Source organism: Dryobates pubescens, chromosome 18, assembly GCF_014839835.1.
Source record: "Dryobates pubescens isolate bDryPub1 chromosome 18, bDryPub1.pri, whole genome shotgun sequence".
Taxonomy (NCBI): Eukaryota; Metazoa; Chordata; class Aves; order Piciformes; family Picidae; genus Dryobates; species Dryobates pubescens.
The window spans coordinates 3130304-3147758 of NC_071629.1; the positions used below are offsets into that span (position 1 = coordinate 3130304).

The 17455-nt window shown below is 47.9% G+C and overlaps 2 protein-coding genes across 2 annotated transcripts in view; both read right to left on the reverse strand.

Moving 5' to 3' along the window:
* The window catches only part of LOC104297021 (sodium/hydrogen exchanger 2), a 33647-nt gene extending 29305 nt beyond the window's left edge, over positions 1–4342 (reverse strand). Inside the window, 4 exon segments of the mRNA XM_054169312.1 lie at positions 691–941; positions 1705–2168; positions 3937–4096; positions 4098–4342. Coding sequence (XP_054025287.1) covers positions 691–941; positions 1705–2168; positions 3937–4096; positions 4098–4196 — 974 coding nt within the window. The 5' untranslated portion in view covers positions 4197–4342.
* The window catches only part of SH3BGRL (SH3 domain binding glutamate rich protein like), a 121701-nt gene that overhangs the window by 57831 nt on the left and 46415 nt on the right, over positions 1–17455 (reverse strand). The window lies entirely within an intron of this gene.

Genomic DNA, 17455 nt, shown 5'->3' on the forward strand with positions numbered 1-17455 from the left:
ACCTGCCAGAGTGGGTCCAGAGGAGACCACAAAGATTATCAGAGAGCTGGAGAGCCTCTCCTATGAAGACAAGCCGAAAGAATTGGGGCTGCTCAGCCTGGAGGAGGTTCTGGGGAGACCTTAGAGCTGTATTTCAGTGTCTGAAGGGGACCTACAGGAAGGCTGGGGAAGGGCTGTTTAGAAGGGCCTGTGGTGATAGGATAAGGGCAATGGTTTGGAACTGCAGCAGGAGAGATTGAGGTTGGATATAAGAAAGAAGTTCTGCACAATGAGGGTGATGAAATACTGGAACAGGCTGCCCAGGGATGTGGTTGAGGCCCCATCCCTGGAAGCATTCAAGATCAGACTTGCTGTGGCCCTGAGCAGCACCCCTGGTTTTTGTCCAGGGGGTTTCTTGTGCTGTTTATGAATTGGAAATAGCTGCAAATACTGTAAATATTGTCTATTTTGTATAGATTCATTGCATTTCATTGCAGCCTGTAGTTTTGCTTGCAAATCCAGCTCCCTGTGCTTCCAGCTGAGCTGCTCTGGCAGCTCAGCGTTGGGGGGAATTTTCAACCCACCACAAGGAGGGCTGGACAAGACCACCTTTGAAGGCTGCCTTCCAATGCAACACAATCTGTGGGTGTGCAGACACAGCCAGAAAGGTTTCCTGGGCCAGTGAGAAGCTGGGGGCAGGGGGGAACTCACGCAACGATGCCCGAGAGGTGGAACATCTCGGCGGTGAGGTAGGAGAGGTAGCTGTAGAGGAAGACGAAGAGCGGCTCGATGACGCGGATGTCCTTGGTGAAGCGTGTGGTGAAGGCGGCGGTCAGCCCGAAGGCCAGCCCCACCAGCACGCCCCCCAGCCCCACCACGAAGAACTTCCCGACTCCAGCCAGCACGTCCAGGCTTTTGACCGCGGGCATTTCGCAGAAGGAGCGGAACAGCTTGTACAGCACCTGGCGGGGAGAGAGGAAAGGCACAACCGGCCGGTGAGCAGACGCTGCCTACACGTGGCCATGGGTAGCAAGGAGGCTGAAACGTGCCGCTGGGATTTCCGCCACTGCAGGGGCAGCGACTGCCTCTGGAGGTCAGGCTCCTACCAGGGGAGGGCTGTGGCACCCAAGTGAATGTCTGTCTCAGATATAGTCAGAGATAGCACAGAATGACAGAGCAGTGAGGGGTTGGATAGGACCTCTGGAAGTCATCTAGTCCAACTGCCCTGCTAAACCAGGGTCACACGCAGCAGGGTGCCCAGAAATGCAATGTCCAGGGTGGGTTTGGAATCTCTACAGAGAGGGAGACTCCACAACCTCCCAGGGCAGCCTGTTCCAGTGTTGCCACCCTCACAGTGAAACATGGAACTTCCTATGCCTCAACTTCCACCATTGCCCCTTGTGCACTGGGCATCACCCAGCAGAGCCTGGCTCCATCCTCTTGGCACTCACCCTGCACATCTTTATAAACATGAATGAGGTCACCCCTTAGTCTCCTCCTCTCTGAGCTACAGAGCCCTCAGCTCCCTCAGGCTCTCCTCATAACGTTCTCTCTTCCCAATGTTCACCTGAAAGCTTCTCAGTGCCTCAGACCAGAGAAGCAGACAGAGGATTCCTCTGCGAGAAGAGGTTGTCGATGCTTTTCCCCCCCGCAGGTCTCACTCTCACCCCTCAGCAGCTGCCCATCCTTCCTGTGCAGATGAAACACTGCAGGTCCAGCCCTTACCACGGTCACAGCATCGTTGAGGAGCGACTCCCCAAAGACCAGGATGTGCAGCTTCTCGTTGACGTGGATCTCCTCGAACACGGCCAGCACCGCCACGGGATCCACCGCCGCGATCAGGCTGCCGAAGAGCAGGTTGTGCAGCAGCGACACATCCTGCAGCTGGAAGGCTTTCACCTGGCAGATCCCATAGAGGGAGAAGCCGATCCCAAACACGTTCCATATGGTCCCCACCACCGCGTAGAGGAGGATGGTGCCGATGTTCTCAAAGAAGGGGCGGCTGGGCATGAAGTAGCCTGCGTCCAGGACGATGGGCGGCAGGAGGTAGAGGAAGAAGATGTCGCTGTCCATAACTGGGGGGGACCTGTCATTTAAGCCATAGATGATTCCCCCCATGATGAGTCCTACAAATATCAGCAAACAGCTTTCAGGAACGACAGAAGGCAGCTTGTTATAGAGATGAAACCCTGGAAGTGCATGGAGAGAGACAAAAATGTATTATCTCACCAGCCCTAACTGGCTGAAGAGCAACAACAACCAGGCTGAGGAAACTCCTCACCCTTCCTCCTTCAGCAGGCTGAAATTGGCTAGAAAAATCTGAAAGGTCACTGGAAATACCAAACAGTCTGAAATGCCTGCAGTTCATCACAGCATAAGGCTGGAGACATATTTTGAGGTAACATAAAAAAAAAAGAGGAAAAATAATCTAAATAATCTGCAAAAAAATAAGAAGGAATTGGGAATTATTTTTGATGTGCTCTAGTTTGGATGCCATCTTCATAGAATCATAGTGTCAGGGTTGGAAGGGACCTCAAGGATCAGCCAGTTCCAACCCCCTGCCACGGGCAAGGACACCTCACACTAGGGCAGGTTGCTCACAGCCACATCCAGCCTGGCCTTCAAAACCTCCAGGGATGAGGCTTCCACCACCTCCCTGGGCAACCTGCTCAACAAGTGCTAGCTTTAAACACAATAGAGGCACCACACGTTAAAAAGCAATGAAACCAGAATGAGGAAGTCTCGTTAATTACAAATGGTGTCACTATGAATATTATTTAACCATTAAAACTTAAAACTAGAGGTAGAACTGGCCGAAGCCCACTCCAGGCAGCCTTGTGCAACACCCAGCGCTGGAGAGAAAGGCTGACAACCACTAGGAGGACTCTAGGTGAGGACTTCATAAGTAATTTAAACATGGGAATGGGAATAGTAAGGGTAATAATGATAACAGCAACAAGATAATGAAAATAAAATAAAAATAGCAATAATAAATAATAAGAAGTAAAATTAACTGAAAACATGGAAAAACCACCCTAAAAACACAGGGGGGGGAAACTAAATCATAGTAAAAATAAAATCATCACAGTATAACAATAAAAAATGATGATAATATATCTGTGATCATTATCATTTCTTCCTGCATGTCAATAGAGTTGAGATCTCATGCTAGAGTGTGCAGAGCAGCACAAGGGAAAGGCCATTCCCATCTGAAAGAAGCTCTCAGCTAAATGAATCTCAGAGACTCTTCTAAGGAAAAAAAACACCCAAATTAAAATCAATGAAAAAAATACCTTTCCCATCAGTAGTTTAATAGAAGTGATCATAGTCCCTAGAAGTGGGGGGAAAGGAAGAAAATCTGTCATTTGCACGTCCCAACAGGCAGTTTGGCAGGGAAGAAAAGAGGATAAAAACCCAGGTCCACAGTCTACAAAGTGCCAATTTTTTGTGGGTGTTGGTAGACAACCTCCCCGAGCCAGAGAGATTTTATTTAGGCTGTACAACACCCTGCCCATGGCTTGAATGATTTCTTGGGGCTGGCTGGACCCAGCAGCCTTTTGCAAGGCCAAGGAATTTTCATTTTAAGAGGAAGGTCTCAGTGGACAGCCTGTATGGAGGTAGCTGGCACGCTACCAGAGGTGAAAGCACACCTTGGTGTGGGCTGCAGTTAAACAGAACTCCTCCTCCTGGACAGCCTGATTCTCTTCCTACCAACAGCCACACCAGGCAGAGCTGTGAACTTCTAGATGGAAAGCCATCATTTGCAGCCTAAAAGGCAATGGGGTAGGTAGTTCTTCTCCATGGGTGCAGCATGTCTGGCACACAGCCTGTGCCTCCTTACAACTTGGCATCTTAGCTCAGGCTCCAGGACTAGGGGAGATGAAGCAAAAGCCACCCTTGCCCTCACCATACCCACTGAGACCCCCTGCCCTTCCTCACCCTCTCAAGATGCCTTACCTATTTTGGCCAGGGATGCAAGCATGATCCACAGTGTGATTTCAAAGGGGACTTGGACGTGCTGGTAGTCCATAGAGAAGAAGGCATGCTCGGAGGATTCGTTGCCCTGGGATTCCTCGGGAGCCCAGCTGATGTTCTCCAGGATCACATCCTCCAGCAGCGGCATTGGTGGGGACCTTGGTGGCTTGCAGGATGGAGGAGAGCAAGGACCCAGCTAGGACAGCAGCTGCAGCTTTGCACCCTGGTCCCTGCCTGTCCATTTACCCTGGACACTGCCTGGCACAGGGATTTGGCTTCTGGCTGCTCCTGGTTGGTGGATGAGCAACTGAGAGCAGCGTTGGAGATAGCAGCATTTGTCTCACCCTCCTTGTCTGGGCTGCAGCAAAGAGAGGAGCAACTGCTCCACCTCCCCCGACTCTCCTCCCTGGTCTGTTAGTTTCCAGCTGGGAGACCCTGTGAGAGAATCACAGCCTTTGGCTCCACATGCCCAAATAGGCAGAGGCTTCCTTGAGGATATCTCAGGCACCTTTACACCAACTGCACATCTCTGAATGCTTGAGAAAGAGACAACTTTCCCTGACAGATTTTAGCTTCTGGTCTCTCAGAAACTCTTTTTGAAGGTAAAGAAAAAGTACCTTCTAGGCTTTGATGGAACAGGTCTCACATAAAAGAGCTCCATCCAGAAATGGACCTACCTTAGAGCAGACTTTGCTGTATTTCTCCAGCACTCACAGAGAGAAGACCTGGCACCAACATTACTGATATCAGTTTTCATTTGGTCAGCCAAACAAAGCACCTAACTTCCCTGTGCTAAACGCAGAGCTGCAGTGCTGTGCTGGATAGAGCTCATCTGTGCTAGATGGAGATCACTTGTGCTTGGATGGAGCTCATCTGCACTGGATTTAGCTCACCTGTGCTGATGGAGCTCATCTCTACTGGGAGAACAAGTTTCAACAATTGCTTAAAGCTCCTTCCTATAATAAGGGCTAACATGAAAAGTTTTCTTCATCTCTTCACTGCTTGAAAATAGCATCAAAAACTGAGTCAGCTTGCTTAGGAAAGTTGGAGAGGCAGGAAAAAACAAACTTATTTGCAACAGCTGTGGATGCATTAATAATAGAGAAGGAAAAAAAAACCCATTCTGGGGCAAATTCCTCCATTTTGGAGTTTGACTCAAGTTGATGAAGTTTCAGCAGAGATGAATTTGGTCCAAAGAACACATGTAATTAAAATACAGAGGCCCCAGGCTGCTGCCAGACTGATCGATGGCCTATTTGTTTCTCTTCAGCTGCCTAAATGACACCAAAATGAAGCTGCCAATAACAAGCTGCTGACCCACTTTCCTGCTGTGAGGGCAGAACACAGACCCTGGGTTTTTCAGAACCACTTTGAGCTCCTTCTTTCTGACCCAATTTGTAAAGCAGGAGGAGGATAAACTTTGGGAGACAGGGAAAAATGCAATGACAACACTCTGGGAGTGACTCCTTTCTGCTTTCCCCTGGTTAATCCGAGTTTATAGTGTGCCTTTACCAGCCTTGCTGATTTGAAAGCAAGGCAACACTCAGCACAGCAGCCTCCTACCAAAATGAGCTTTTTTGACTTGGTCTTATTTCTCCCTTTGCATACTTACAAGGAAAAATAAACAAAACCACAGGACAGACACTTGCAGGATGGAAATCCCACAAGGTTTTCCCCCATCTTTGTTCCATAGTTCAGTTCCAAATGATCTGGGGTGGGGAGGACAGGAAGAGGCACGAGGATGGGATCTGTTGTTACTCTGAAGGGGAGAGAATACAGTGCTTTTAACAGCACTTCAGAAGTAATTAAGAAATTAGACAGCCAGAGCTAAGAGCAGTAGGAGCAGCTCTGAGCCTGGGCTCACACACCAAGTCATCGCATTCCCTCTGCCTGCCGAAATACTTAGTTCTGAATTTGGGAGTTGGAAGACTTGTTCCATTTGGTGCCATGAAAAAGGAGTTTTGTTAATCTTCAATTTTCCACTGCCCCAAGCAATCCATTCTGATTTTTGCAATTCTCGGGGGGAGGGGGAAGGGGGGGGGGGGGGGGGGGGGGGAAGGGGAGGGGGAAGGGAAGGTTGCTGCATTTCCTTTAAGCCACAAATGGAATGCTGGCATCTTGGAGGGAAAAGAGACATGCAGCGAGGAGCTCAATAGATCTGCCTGGGAAAGGGGTTTGTGCATAGAATCAATATCTATTTCATAATGGAACCAGACATAAACAGCAGAGTTGGGGCAGTATCTGAGGAAGGTCAGCAGGGAGGATAACATTTAAACATGCTCCATCTCTCCAATGAAGTTAGCTTATAAATCACGGCCTTAAAGACCAAGCAACAATTGACCAGTGAAGCCAGACACGCGTCTGGAGGCATCCCTGTGTGATCAGGGTGATCCTGCTCTGGCAGGGATTTGGACTGGATGATCTTTTGAGGTCTCTTCTGGCCCCTACCATTCTGTGATTCTGTGTTCTCATTTACCCTATCTGCTCACCAAATCCCTCTGTCTGAGCAGAGCAGAACACACTGTGGTTCTTAAGAAAGAGATCCAGGGAAAGAGCCTGAGCCAGACCCCTAGGCACTGATGAAACTGATTCATTTGTTTTCTTCTCTGCTCCTTTTGATGAACAGGGTTGCAGCCCCACAACAAGCACCATGCACACAGATCAGTACAACCTCTCTACAAACTGGTTTCCATCCTGCAAACCTTCGAGCACCTCCTTAAAACTCCATTTCCCTTCTCATCCCAATTTCCAGCTCACCATAGCTAGACCTCTGCAAGGATAACAAAAAGCTCTTTGCAGATATTTGGAGCATTGTATTTCATGAGAGTAACAACTTCCATGTTTGCTTTTAGGACCAGAAACTAATTCCTCTGCTTTGAATGGGTTTACCCTGAAAGTCTACAGCAATAAATTTGCTCCTTCCCTCAACTCTCCCATGTATCCCTGCTCATTATATGTATGTTGGTTATAAATAAACCAAAAGCCCAGGCCAAATGGGGTTTTCTCCATAGCTCTATGCTAACAGGAAGTGTTGCTCCTCCTGTAATGGATATTGATGGTATTGAACCACTTTTTAATGTGAGCACCATTTGCTCATATGTTCATCAACATGCTTTCATTTTGTTCTCATGTAACCTGGGCAACCTGTTGCCATGCCTCACCACCCTCAAGATGAAGAGCTGTGAACTTGGTTCAGACAGCACCCAGCTGATGTGACAGTTCCCTCTCCACCCCCCACCTCAAGCCAAGATTCAGACACATATCCTCATCTGAGCTGCTTCTGTGCCACAACAGATACAGCTCTCTGATAAAAGGCGTGGGCCACACATAGAAAAGCACCTTGAAAGTCACCCCCACACTACATCTAACCAGCTCATGGAAAGATAAAGTATACATGTTAATGACACCTACATCTGGCATGAAAATACGGGGGTTCCCACTGCCATTTGTTCAGAGGCACGGTGTAAGGTTTGAAGGAGGAAGCTATTCTCATTTCTGAAAGTGCAAGATCTCTTCTTCCCTCATCAGAAGCCTATTTTCATGTACAACCACTTTGTCAGCTTCTCCTCCTCACTGCCTGCAGTCTCTGCTACACTGCAATATGCACAGTGAACACTGAAGAAACTGGGACAGAGGAGACCCTCCTTCCATCCATGCACAAGCCTGTGAGCCAGCACAGAGGACACAGACAGCAGAGAAGCAGCTCAGCAAGATTTGGTTGGAACTGAAGTCAAGACCAAGCCCCTGATCACACTTCACTCTCTGGGAATCATCTCTGGACAACAGGAATGGAAAAGCCCTTAAACTTCAAAGCCTCTCAGTATATCACAGGCTATGAATACAGAACCTAACTTTGTGTTGCAGTGAGCTGGAGGAACTGACGTGCTTCTGAGCTGCAGTGCATCCCCCAGAGCCCAGACAAGGATGTGTATTTAATTTAAGCAGCAGAAAGCTGGCTTTAACGGTAACTTGAACCACATTACAGTGAGGAAGTTCAATATGAGTAAGAAATGAGTGACGAAGAATAAATCAAAGTAAGGAGCTATTCCCTTTACCCACCCTCCCTCTCATCATCAGGAAGCTGCAGAGGATGTATCCAGGGCTAGATGTAAATTTTGTGGCTCATTGCTTAACATTCCACCAACCTGAAAACCACGGGTTGCTCTCTGATGCTTTTGCTTTGCCTAGATGTAGAGAGTTTGACAAGTAGGTCCCTCCTAGATCAACGTCAGGAAGATCCAACAGATCTGCATCCCCCATGGCTTGTGCCCGCTCCTTTTCCATACCTCTTCCCTACAGTTTCCATCCTGCTCTGACTTGCAAGCAGCCTGCTGGACGCTCCCTCCATGCAGCCTTGTGGCGGCAGAGCTGCGAACTGACTCCCTACAGCTTTACATTTAACGACTGCCTAATTAACATGGTCTGAAAGGATCCCTACAGGGCACTTCCCAGCCCAGTATCACCTCAATCATTTTGGCACTGACTTCTGTTTGGATTCTCCTTGTGTGAAGAACAATTCCAGCACTCTGAGCAACTGCTTAACTTGCTTGTAAATTAAATAGCCTTTTAATATTTTTCTTCATGATTACAACTGGAGAAGCCTGTAGCTGTGGCCTCAAACAGCTAGCATTTGTCCTTCTTGGTAAGCTAAAAACTTCTGATTTAAACTCCAAAGTTTTACTTCACAGAGACACATCCAGAACTCCCACGAGCTCAAAGCAGGTTTCCATTCAAGTGGTGGTATGAGATTTCTTCCAGTCATACTTTGAGTGCTCACTACTCTTTACATGGTAAGGCCAAAGTCCTTAAACCTGTGCAAGAAAATCTCCAGGCCATGGTGCTGTACAGTGGATTGCTCTAGGAGACCCCAAGGTTGAGCCCAGTCAGAGGAGACAACCATGACATGGAAGTTGTTTCTCATCCATTGGCAGCCCAGACCAACAGCACTTTGAAGGATCCTTCAAGCCCTCCTCATGAGAGTACAGCTGAGGATCTTTCCTGCACTGGCCTTGAGCGTTACACATAACAAGACCAGAAGGTATTTCATGGTGTGAGGAACAAACCCCCACAGGAACATGTCCTGGTAGGATGAGTGTGGCTCACATCGATGTTTTTGAGAACCTCTGTTCCTTCTTCAGCTGTGGTTTGGCTGCTGGGCAGGCCAAGGGACATCAGCCACTTCCTCTGGGTACTTTTCCTCCCATTCACACACAGCCTCAGCTGCAGGGGAGGATGGAACAAATTCTTCTCATTCACTATTTTCTGACAGTTTACTCAACTCTTCCTGTCCCTTGACCAAACTGCTAACCACCCACTGGGAAAACACACAAGCCTGAACAAACCAAACACTGAACATTGCTGTTGTCATGGCAGTTCTGTAGTCCCAAAATAAAGCAAGAGCCAAAAGAGGGAAAAGAACCCTGGGAACCAGCAAAAGTCCTTCCAGCAGGAGAACTGCAGTGCCACCTGCTTTAAGCTTACAGCTTAAACAGAATCATAGTTTGGGTTGGAAGAGACCTGTAAGATCACATAGGTAGATGACATCAGTTGCTCTTCCTTCATTCACCAATGCCAAAACCCTGTTGAAGGCCACCAAATGTCAGGCACCATTTGGAATAGAATAGAACAGGATAGGATAGGATAGGATAGGATAGGATAGGATAGGATAGGATAGGATAGGATAGGATAGACCAGATTGAAAAAGACCTTTGAGATATCTCATCAAGTCCAACCTATCATCCAACACCATCTAATCAACTAAACCATGGCACCAAATGCCTCATCCAGTCTCTTCCTAAATGCCTCCAGGGATGGTGACTCTACCACCTCCCTGGGCAGCACATCCCAATGGCCAAGCTCTCATTCTGTGAAGAATTTCTTCCTAACATCCAGCATAAACCTTCCCTGGCACAGCTTGAGACTGTGTCCTCTTGTTCTGGTGCTGCTTGCCTGGGAGAAGAGACCAACCCCCACCTGGCTACCACCTCCCTTCAGGTAACTGTAGACAGCATTTACTCCTAGTGAAGTCATGCTGACTGGCACCAGTCCCCTCCTTGTTTCCCAGATGCCTTGTAATGAAGTTAAAGTAGAGCCAATGTGCATGAGCACAGCCATTCTTCCCATCAGACAAAGGTGTGAGCAGGTGATGCCTCCTGAAGATGGTACATTGGCTATGTAGATGTAAGATGATGCATCCATGCTATCATGGACATTTTAATCCACAGACTCAACTCAGCATGGAGATCAGTGCCCATTTCTTAGCTTATTGAGCACCATGCTGCTGCTTCTGGACACCCCCACCCTGGTCCCATCTCCTGACGTACTCCAAGGCAGGCTGGAGATGCCCTCTTAGGGGACGTCTGCGTCCTCTGAAGTCCTTTATCTGCTGAACACAGCCTTTGATTTCCTTTCACAGAATAAACATAAGCAGATGGCTACATCCTGGGGACTATTTGTTACATAAAAATACTCAATAAGTCTGTCTGAAAGCCATTCCCATCTGATGGCCTTGCCTGTGATCAGTGACCTGTACTTTGTGTTCACTAGCTGGGCTTGTGCAGTGCCCGGTTGACAAAGGGGAATGGAGTTGTGCTGGTTTCCTCTCTGAGCACATGAACAGCAGCAGCACAAACACCCAAGCATGATATCTGACAAGCTAACTTCCATCATTTTTTTGCTTATGATGCATTCAAGTTTCCTGGAAAGTTGGGGGATTTTTTTGTACTTCAGCTAACAGGAAAGAAGAATAAGAATGAACAAAATTTGTTCATTTGAAACCTCAAGGCAAGATCTTTTGGAACATAGTTTGCAGTTAGGTTCCCTGTTCATTTAGTGCACAAGGGGTATTTGAAGAGAAGAGAGGAGAAGAGAAAGAGAGGAGAAGAGAAAGAGAGGAGAAGAGAAAGAGAAGAGAAAGAGAAGAGAAAGAGAAGAGAAAGAGAAGAGAAAGAGAAGAGAAAGAGAAGAGAAAGAGAAGAGAAAGAGAAAGAGAAAGAGAAAGAGAAAGAGAAAGAGAAAGAGAAAGAGAAAGAGAAAGAGAAAGAGAAGAGAAAGAGAAGAGAAAGAGAAGAGAAAGAGAAGAGAAAGAGAAGAGAAAGAGAAGAGAAAGAGAAGAGAAAGAGAAGAGAAAGAGAAGAGAAAGAGAAGAGAAAGAGAAGAGAAGAGAAGAGAAGAGAAGAGAAGAGAAGAGAAGAGAAGAGAAGAGAAGAGAAGAGAAGAGAAGAGAAGAGAAGAGAAGAGAAGAGAGCAGTAATATGATTTGTATACAGAAGAAGAATGAGGCTGGGCATGAGGCTGGGTTTTTCTCCACTTTTCTGGCTGGGGCTCTGAGCAACCTGAGAGATCCCTGCTGACTGCAGCAGGGTTGGACTAGACAACCTTGCAAGGTCCCTTCCAACCCAAACCATTCTATGATTCTAATTTTTGTAGTATTTCAGGTTAGTCCTTCATTAGTGAAGCATCAGCTTTATATGGAGCCATAGACTAGAATCACAGAATCACTAAGGCTGGAAAAGAGCTTTAAGATCATTGACTCCACCTGTAATCCAACTATCATGACCACTAAACCATATCCTGATGCACCACATCCACAGCTTCTTGAACACCTTCGGGGATGGTGACTTTACCACCTCCCTGGGCAGCCTGTTCCAACCCCTCACCACTCTCTCAGGAAAGTTTTTTCCTCATGTCCAACCTAAACCTCCCCTGACACAACTTAAACCTATTTCCTCTCATCCAATTGCTGGTTGCTTGGGAGAAGAGACCAACACCAGCTTCACTCCTGCCTCCTTCCAGGTAGCTGTAGAGAGCAATAAGATCTCCCCTCAGCCTTCTCTTCTCCAAACTAAACAACCCCAGCTCCCTCAGTCTCCCCTCATATGATGCCCTCCAAACCCCTCCCCGGCCTGGTCACTCTTCTCTGGACACACTCCATGGTTGAGCAATGGAGAGAGCAATAAATTATCAGTGTGTGTGTTACAAATCTGGCACTGGAAAGCAGAAGTGGTGCAGTTACTGCAAGTGGGGAATGAGACCAAAAATGAGCAACACAGGATATCAAGAACTGTGTTATTGCACAAACCAAGAAAGTTCTTGAGGAGCACCTAAAGTCAGAGCTGACACATCAGCAACGCCCTGGGGGTGCACTTCCATCACAGGGAACTTGAAGCACGTCACAGAATCATTGAATCACTGAGGGTGGAAAAGACCTCCAAGGTCACTGAATGCAACCACTAACCTAACACTGCCACATCCACCACTACACTGTGTCCCTCAGCAGCACATCTACATGCTTTTTGAACGCTTCTAGGCATGGGGACTCCACCACTTCCCTGGGCAGCCTGTTCCAGGGCTCAACCACTCTTTCAGTGAAGCATTTTTTTGCAATGCCCAACATAAACTCCCTCTGGTGCAACGTGAGGCCATTTAATCTCATCCTATCACTTGTTACCTGGGAGAAGAAAACATCCACAACCTAGCTCCAAACTCTGTTCAGGGAGTTGCAGAGAGAGATAAGGTCTCCCCTGAGCCTCCTCCAGAAGAAAGATGCCTTAGGACTTGGGAGACCCACATGGAGCTTTCTACAGCCTTGTTTCCTCCAGGCTAAACAAATCCAGCTCCCTCAGCTGTTTCTCACAAGACTTGTACTCTGGACCCTTCTCCAGCTCCATTGTCCCCCTTTGAGCATGCTCCAGCATTTCAGTGTCCTTATTGTAGTGAGGGACCTAAAACAGAACTCACTGGATCATGGACATTGCTTCTCTGAAGCTGCCTTGAAAGCCGGGCATTCCTTTCCCTCAGCTACCTTTGCAAAGCCTATTCCTGCTCTTTGGATGCCTGACCTTTGGTTGATGTTATTCTGGCAGGCTGTCTTCAGGCTGAGGTGCAACCTTCCATGACAGCACTGTGGTAGGATGAGCATTTTCAGAGGGCCAGAAGAGAAGAGAGATTGCTGTCGTGTGGTGACTGGCAGGGCTGAGAAGAATTCACTCCTGTGGGACACGAGAGGTAGATGTCCAAAGGAAGATCCTCTCTCTCCTCTCCTGATTAAAATGTCAGGCAAAGACATCTCCTGTCAAGTGTGTAGCAAATAATGAATTAAACCCAGATTCATACATGTCCAAGACCTACATGAACATTCCTTCCCTGATCAAAAATGGTGCCAGGAGCCTGAGCACCAGTGCAACCCTCCCTGTTTTCTAAGAGGACGACTTCTGCTGTGCATTGCCTTCATTCCACTTGCCTCTCATCAGTTCCCTTTTTGGCTTTCAAACTCGAGTCAGGAGTCCTCTGGAAGAGGCCAAAAGACTTCATTAGATTCCAGAGGAGTCCAGAGCAGGCAGTGCTCTAAAGTCTTCCTCAGCAGAGGTGCAGAGAATAAGTTAACTAAGGGGGAGAGGAAAAATATTCTGCAGGGCATCGGTGACCAAAGGCTTTGCAATTAACTGCAGGGGGGAAAAGTGCTCTGTGGCATTTGTGCTGCCTTGCCTTAGCCTTTGAATACCCCTGGGATGTATTTATAGCTCAAACCAAGGTCTTAAAAGAAGTTAATTGTGCAAGGTCCTACCTCAGGAAACGTGTGAGTCAGAGTTTAAAGCTGAGGTCCAGACTCTGGTCGTTTCTCTGTCTTTTTCAGCCCTGAGAAAAGCATTGGAGGGGAAGTGTTCTCTCCTGCTAACCTCAGAACCTCAGCCCTGGGTTTCAAAGGCAGCCTGCAGCTGCAGCATTGATGTTGGCAGAGGCAGCAGAAGCTGCTGAGCATCATCACCTGCTACAGTGTGAGCAGCCCTGAGGGACTGGCTTCTGCCACCAGCAGTACAGAAAGGGAGTGGCAGAAGGGAATATGGAAACTCCTGTTTTGTGTCTGGCAGAGCCTGGGTTACTCTCAAGCTGTGTCCATCCCTTAGCTGTTCAGGACTAGCTCTGAGCCCATTTTTTTACTAAGTTGTATCAAATGCATGGGCAAATGTAGCTAGAAGGACAGGAAAACCTAACCCAACAAGCACTGCCATGAGACAAGCTCATTATCTGTAGCCTTTGTTACAGTTGTAGCCTGGGTTACAACCTGATTGCAGAAGGGGGGTGTTGGAAGACACCTCTGAACATCACCTAGGCCAGCTTCCTCTGCTCAAACATGGGCACTCAGAGCAGGCTGCCCAGGTTCACAATATCCAGGTGGGTTTAGAATCTCTCCAGAGGAGACTCCAAAGCCTCTCTGGGAAGCCTGGTCCAGTCTTCCAGCACCCTCACAGGTGGATCTTCCTGGGTTACAATTTGTGCCTGTTGCCCCTTTTTCTGTGGCTGGGCTCCAGTGAGAAGAGTCTGGCCCCATCCTTTAAATATTGATAAGCACTGAGATCTCCTCTCAGGCTGCTCTTCTCCACGTTTAACAGCCCCAGGGCTCTCAGCCTCTCCCTGTCAGAGACAGGCTCCAGTACTCTCAGCACATTTGCAGTCTTCCCTGGACTATCTCTAGCAGTTCCCTGCCTCTCTTGAACCAGGGAGCTCAGAACTGGACCCAGGATGTCAGCTGAAGCCTTGCTAGGGCAGGGCAGAAGGGGAGGAGACCTTCCCTCGCCCTGCTGGCCACACTCTTCTCAATACACCCCAGGATACTATTGGCCTTTTTGGCCATGAATGCAGACTGCTGGTTCTTGGTGAACCTTTTGTCCACCACCTGCTGTCCTTCTGCTGGAGGCAAGGAGCAGGTTCTGTATAATTCATGACAGCAGCTACACTGAACCCAGCCCCACTGTGGCTGCAGCTGGAGGCAGCAGCTATGGAAGAGCTGTGAGGATAATGCATGGCTTTGCTGGGGGTAAGCTTTGGGGGTGGTGTTTCTAATGGAGAACCGAAAGATTACTTGCTTTTAGCATTGTAATAAATGAGCAGTTTGGAGGGGGGAGAGGGAAAATTAATTCTCAGCTGATTTATGTGGCTCCTTAGCACACTAATGCATGTTTGTGCAGGGTGGGGGAAGATGCTGATAAATGCACACTGTTAGTGGAAAGCAGCAGGCTATATTCTGGCAGTGATGCTCTGCAGTTTTGCCCATGGGAAAACATCATCTGTAGATTTTGTCCACCCAGTATTTGCTACTCTGCTTTAGTCCAAAATGGAACTCACTTCTCTGGTGTCCCCAGCACAAGAAGAACACAGAGCTGTTGGAGCAAGTCCAGAGGAGGCCACAAAGATGATCCAAGGGCTGGAACAGCTCTGATGTGAGGGCAGGCTGAGGGACCAGGGGTTGTTCAGCCTAGAGAAGAGAAGACTCTAGGGGGATCTTAGAGCTGACTTCCAATTCCTGAAGGGATCCTGCAGGAAGGCTGCAGAGTTGTATTCATCAAAGCTGAAATTCTTGACATTAAGCAACACAGTATGGATCTAACTCACCTCTCATGCTTTTATCTTAGGCTCTTCTGCAAATGCTCAGGTCCTACCATAAAGAAGGCTTGGGGAAGACCTTCTTGCTCTCTGCAACTACCTGAAAAGAGGCTGGAGGTAGGTTGGGGTTGGTCTCTTCTCTGAAGGAACAAGTGATAGGACAAAAAGAAATGGCCACAAGCTGTGGCAGGGGAGGTTTAAGTTGGACATCAGGAAAGACTTGTTCACTGAAGGAGTGGTTAAGCCCTGGAACAGGCAGCCCAGGGCAGTGGTGAAATTCCCATCCCTGGAGGTGATCAAAAATGAGTAGATTTAGCACACAAGGAATGCTTTAGTGGTGGACTCGGTGGAAGTAGGTTAATTGATGGATTTGATCTCAGAGGTCTTTTCCAGCCTTAATTATTCTATGATTCATCTTCCTACAGCTCCAAGAGCAAAGGCTACAAAAAGCTGGGAACCCCCTCAAAACCAGGAGTATTCACTCTGCTCAGGTACTGAATTGTTTCAGCGCTTAGGCAGGCTCATCCAGACAACCTATCACTCATCTAGTGGCCAGCCCAGCCTTGGCATGTGCTGCAAAGTAGTAACAGGAAAGGAAGAAAAAGGGTCTGAAAGCTAAGCAACAACATTTTTGTATCTAGATCCCCAGTAAAATTTCCCAACACAGATGGAGAAAGCTTGCCTTGCCTCTCCCAGGAGTGCTGCAGCTGTCCTAGCTTGCCCAGGTTGCTGCTGCTTCATGTCCACAAAGTCTGTTTACTGCAAACACAAATGGAACATAGAACAGTAACAGAGTGGCAGCAAGCTGAGTGGGTTTCACAGAGGTAAGGCTTTATTGACAAACTTTTTTTTACAGAAAATGAAACACTTTTACAAGCTTGGTCAACTATTTCACCCTAGCACACTCCACCCACACAGCAGATACATGCAACAAGATCAGCATCTTCACTCATGCAACCCTGTCAACATCTTTCCTGTGTATGATCATAGAAACACAGAATGGGCTGGGTTGGAAGGGCCTCTTAAAGGTCATCTAATCCAACCCCCCTGCAGTGAACAGGGACATCTGCAGCTAAGCAGGTTGCTCAGAGCTCCAGACAACCTCATCTGGAATGGTTCCAGGCATGGGGCATCCACCACCTCTCTGGGCAATCTGGGTCAGGCTCTCATCACCCTCAGCATAAAAAAAGTTCTTATAGAATCATAGAATCAATAAGGTTGGCAGAGACCCCAAGGATCATCAAGTCCAACCTGTCACCCAACCCCTCATGACTACTAAACCATGGCACCAAGTGCCACATCCAAGCCCCTCTTGAACACCTCCAGGGATGGTGACTCCACCACCTCCCTGGGCAGCACGTTCCAATGGCTAATGACTCTCTGCAGTCTAAATCTCACTCATTTAGTTTAAACCCACCACTCCTTGTCCTGCCACAACAGGCCCTGCTAAAAAGATTCCCCCCACCCCCTTCTTTCATCTATGCCCCCTGAAGTACTGAAAGGCCACAAGAAGGTCCTCCTGGAGCTTTCTCTTCACCAGGCTGAACAGCCCCAGTGCTCTCAGCCTGTCCAGGTGCTATTACCTGAGAATACACACAAAATAATCCAGAGTCTGGAACATCTCCACCTGCTGACAAGACAAGTTTTCCCTGGAGGTGTTTGCAGCCAGGCTGGAGGTGGCTGTGAGCAACCTGCTGTAGAGTGAGGTGTCCCTGCCCATGGCAGGGGGGTTGGAACTGGATGATCCTTGAGGTCCCTTCCAACCCTGACAATTCCATGATTCTGTGATTCAGCATTGGAATCAATCTTTGCATCAAAATTTGACTTGAAAGTCCAAAACTTTGGGCTTTAGCCATATGGCTCAGCCCAAAGTCTAGCAAACACACCCTGATCCTTTTACTCACTGGCTGGGGAGGATCAGCCTCTTAGAGCAGAGTTTGACCAGCACACGTCTGGGTTGGCATTTCTTGCACAGGAGAATAGTTACTGATACTGCCAGGGTCTTAGGAGGAGGACATACATGTTATAAAAATACAGCTGAGAGGGATCGTAGAGAGAAATTCACTTCAAATCCTGTATCAGAGCACAGAAAAGAGCAATCTTTCCTGTCTCTGCTAAC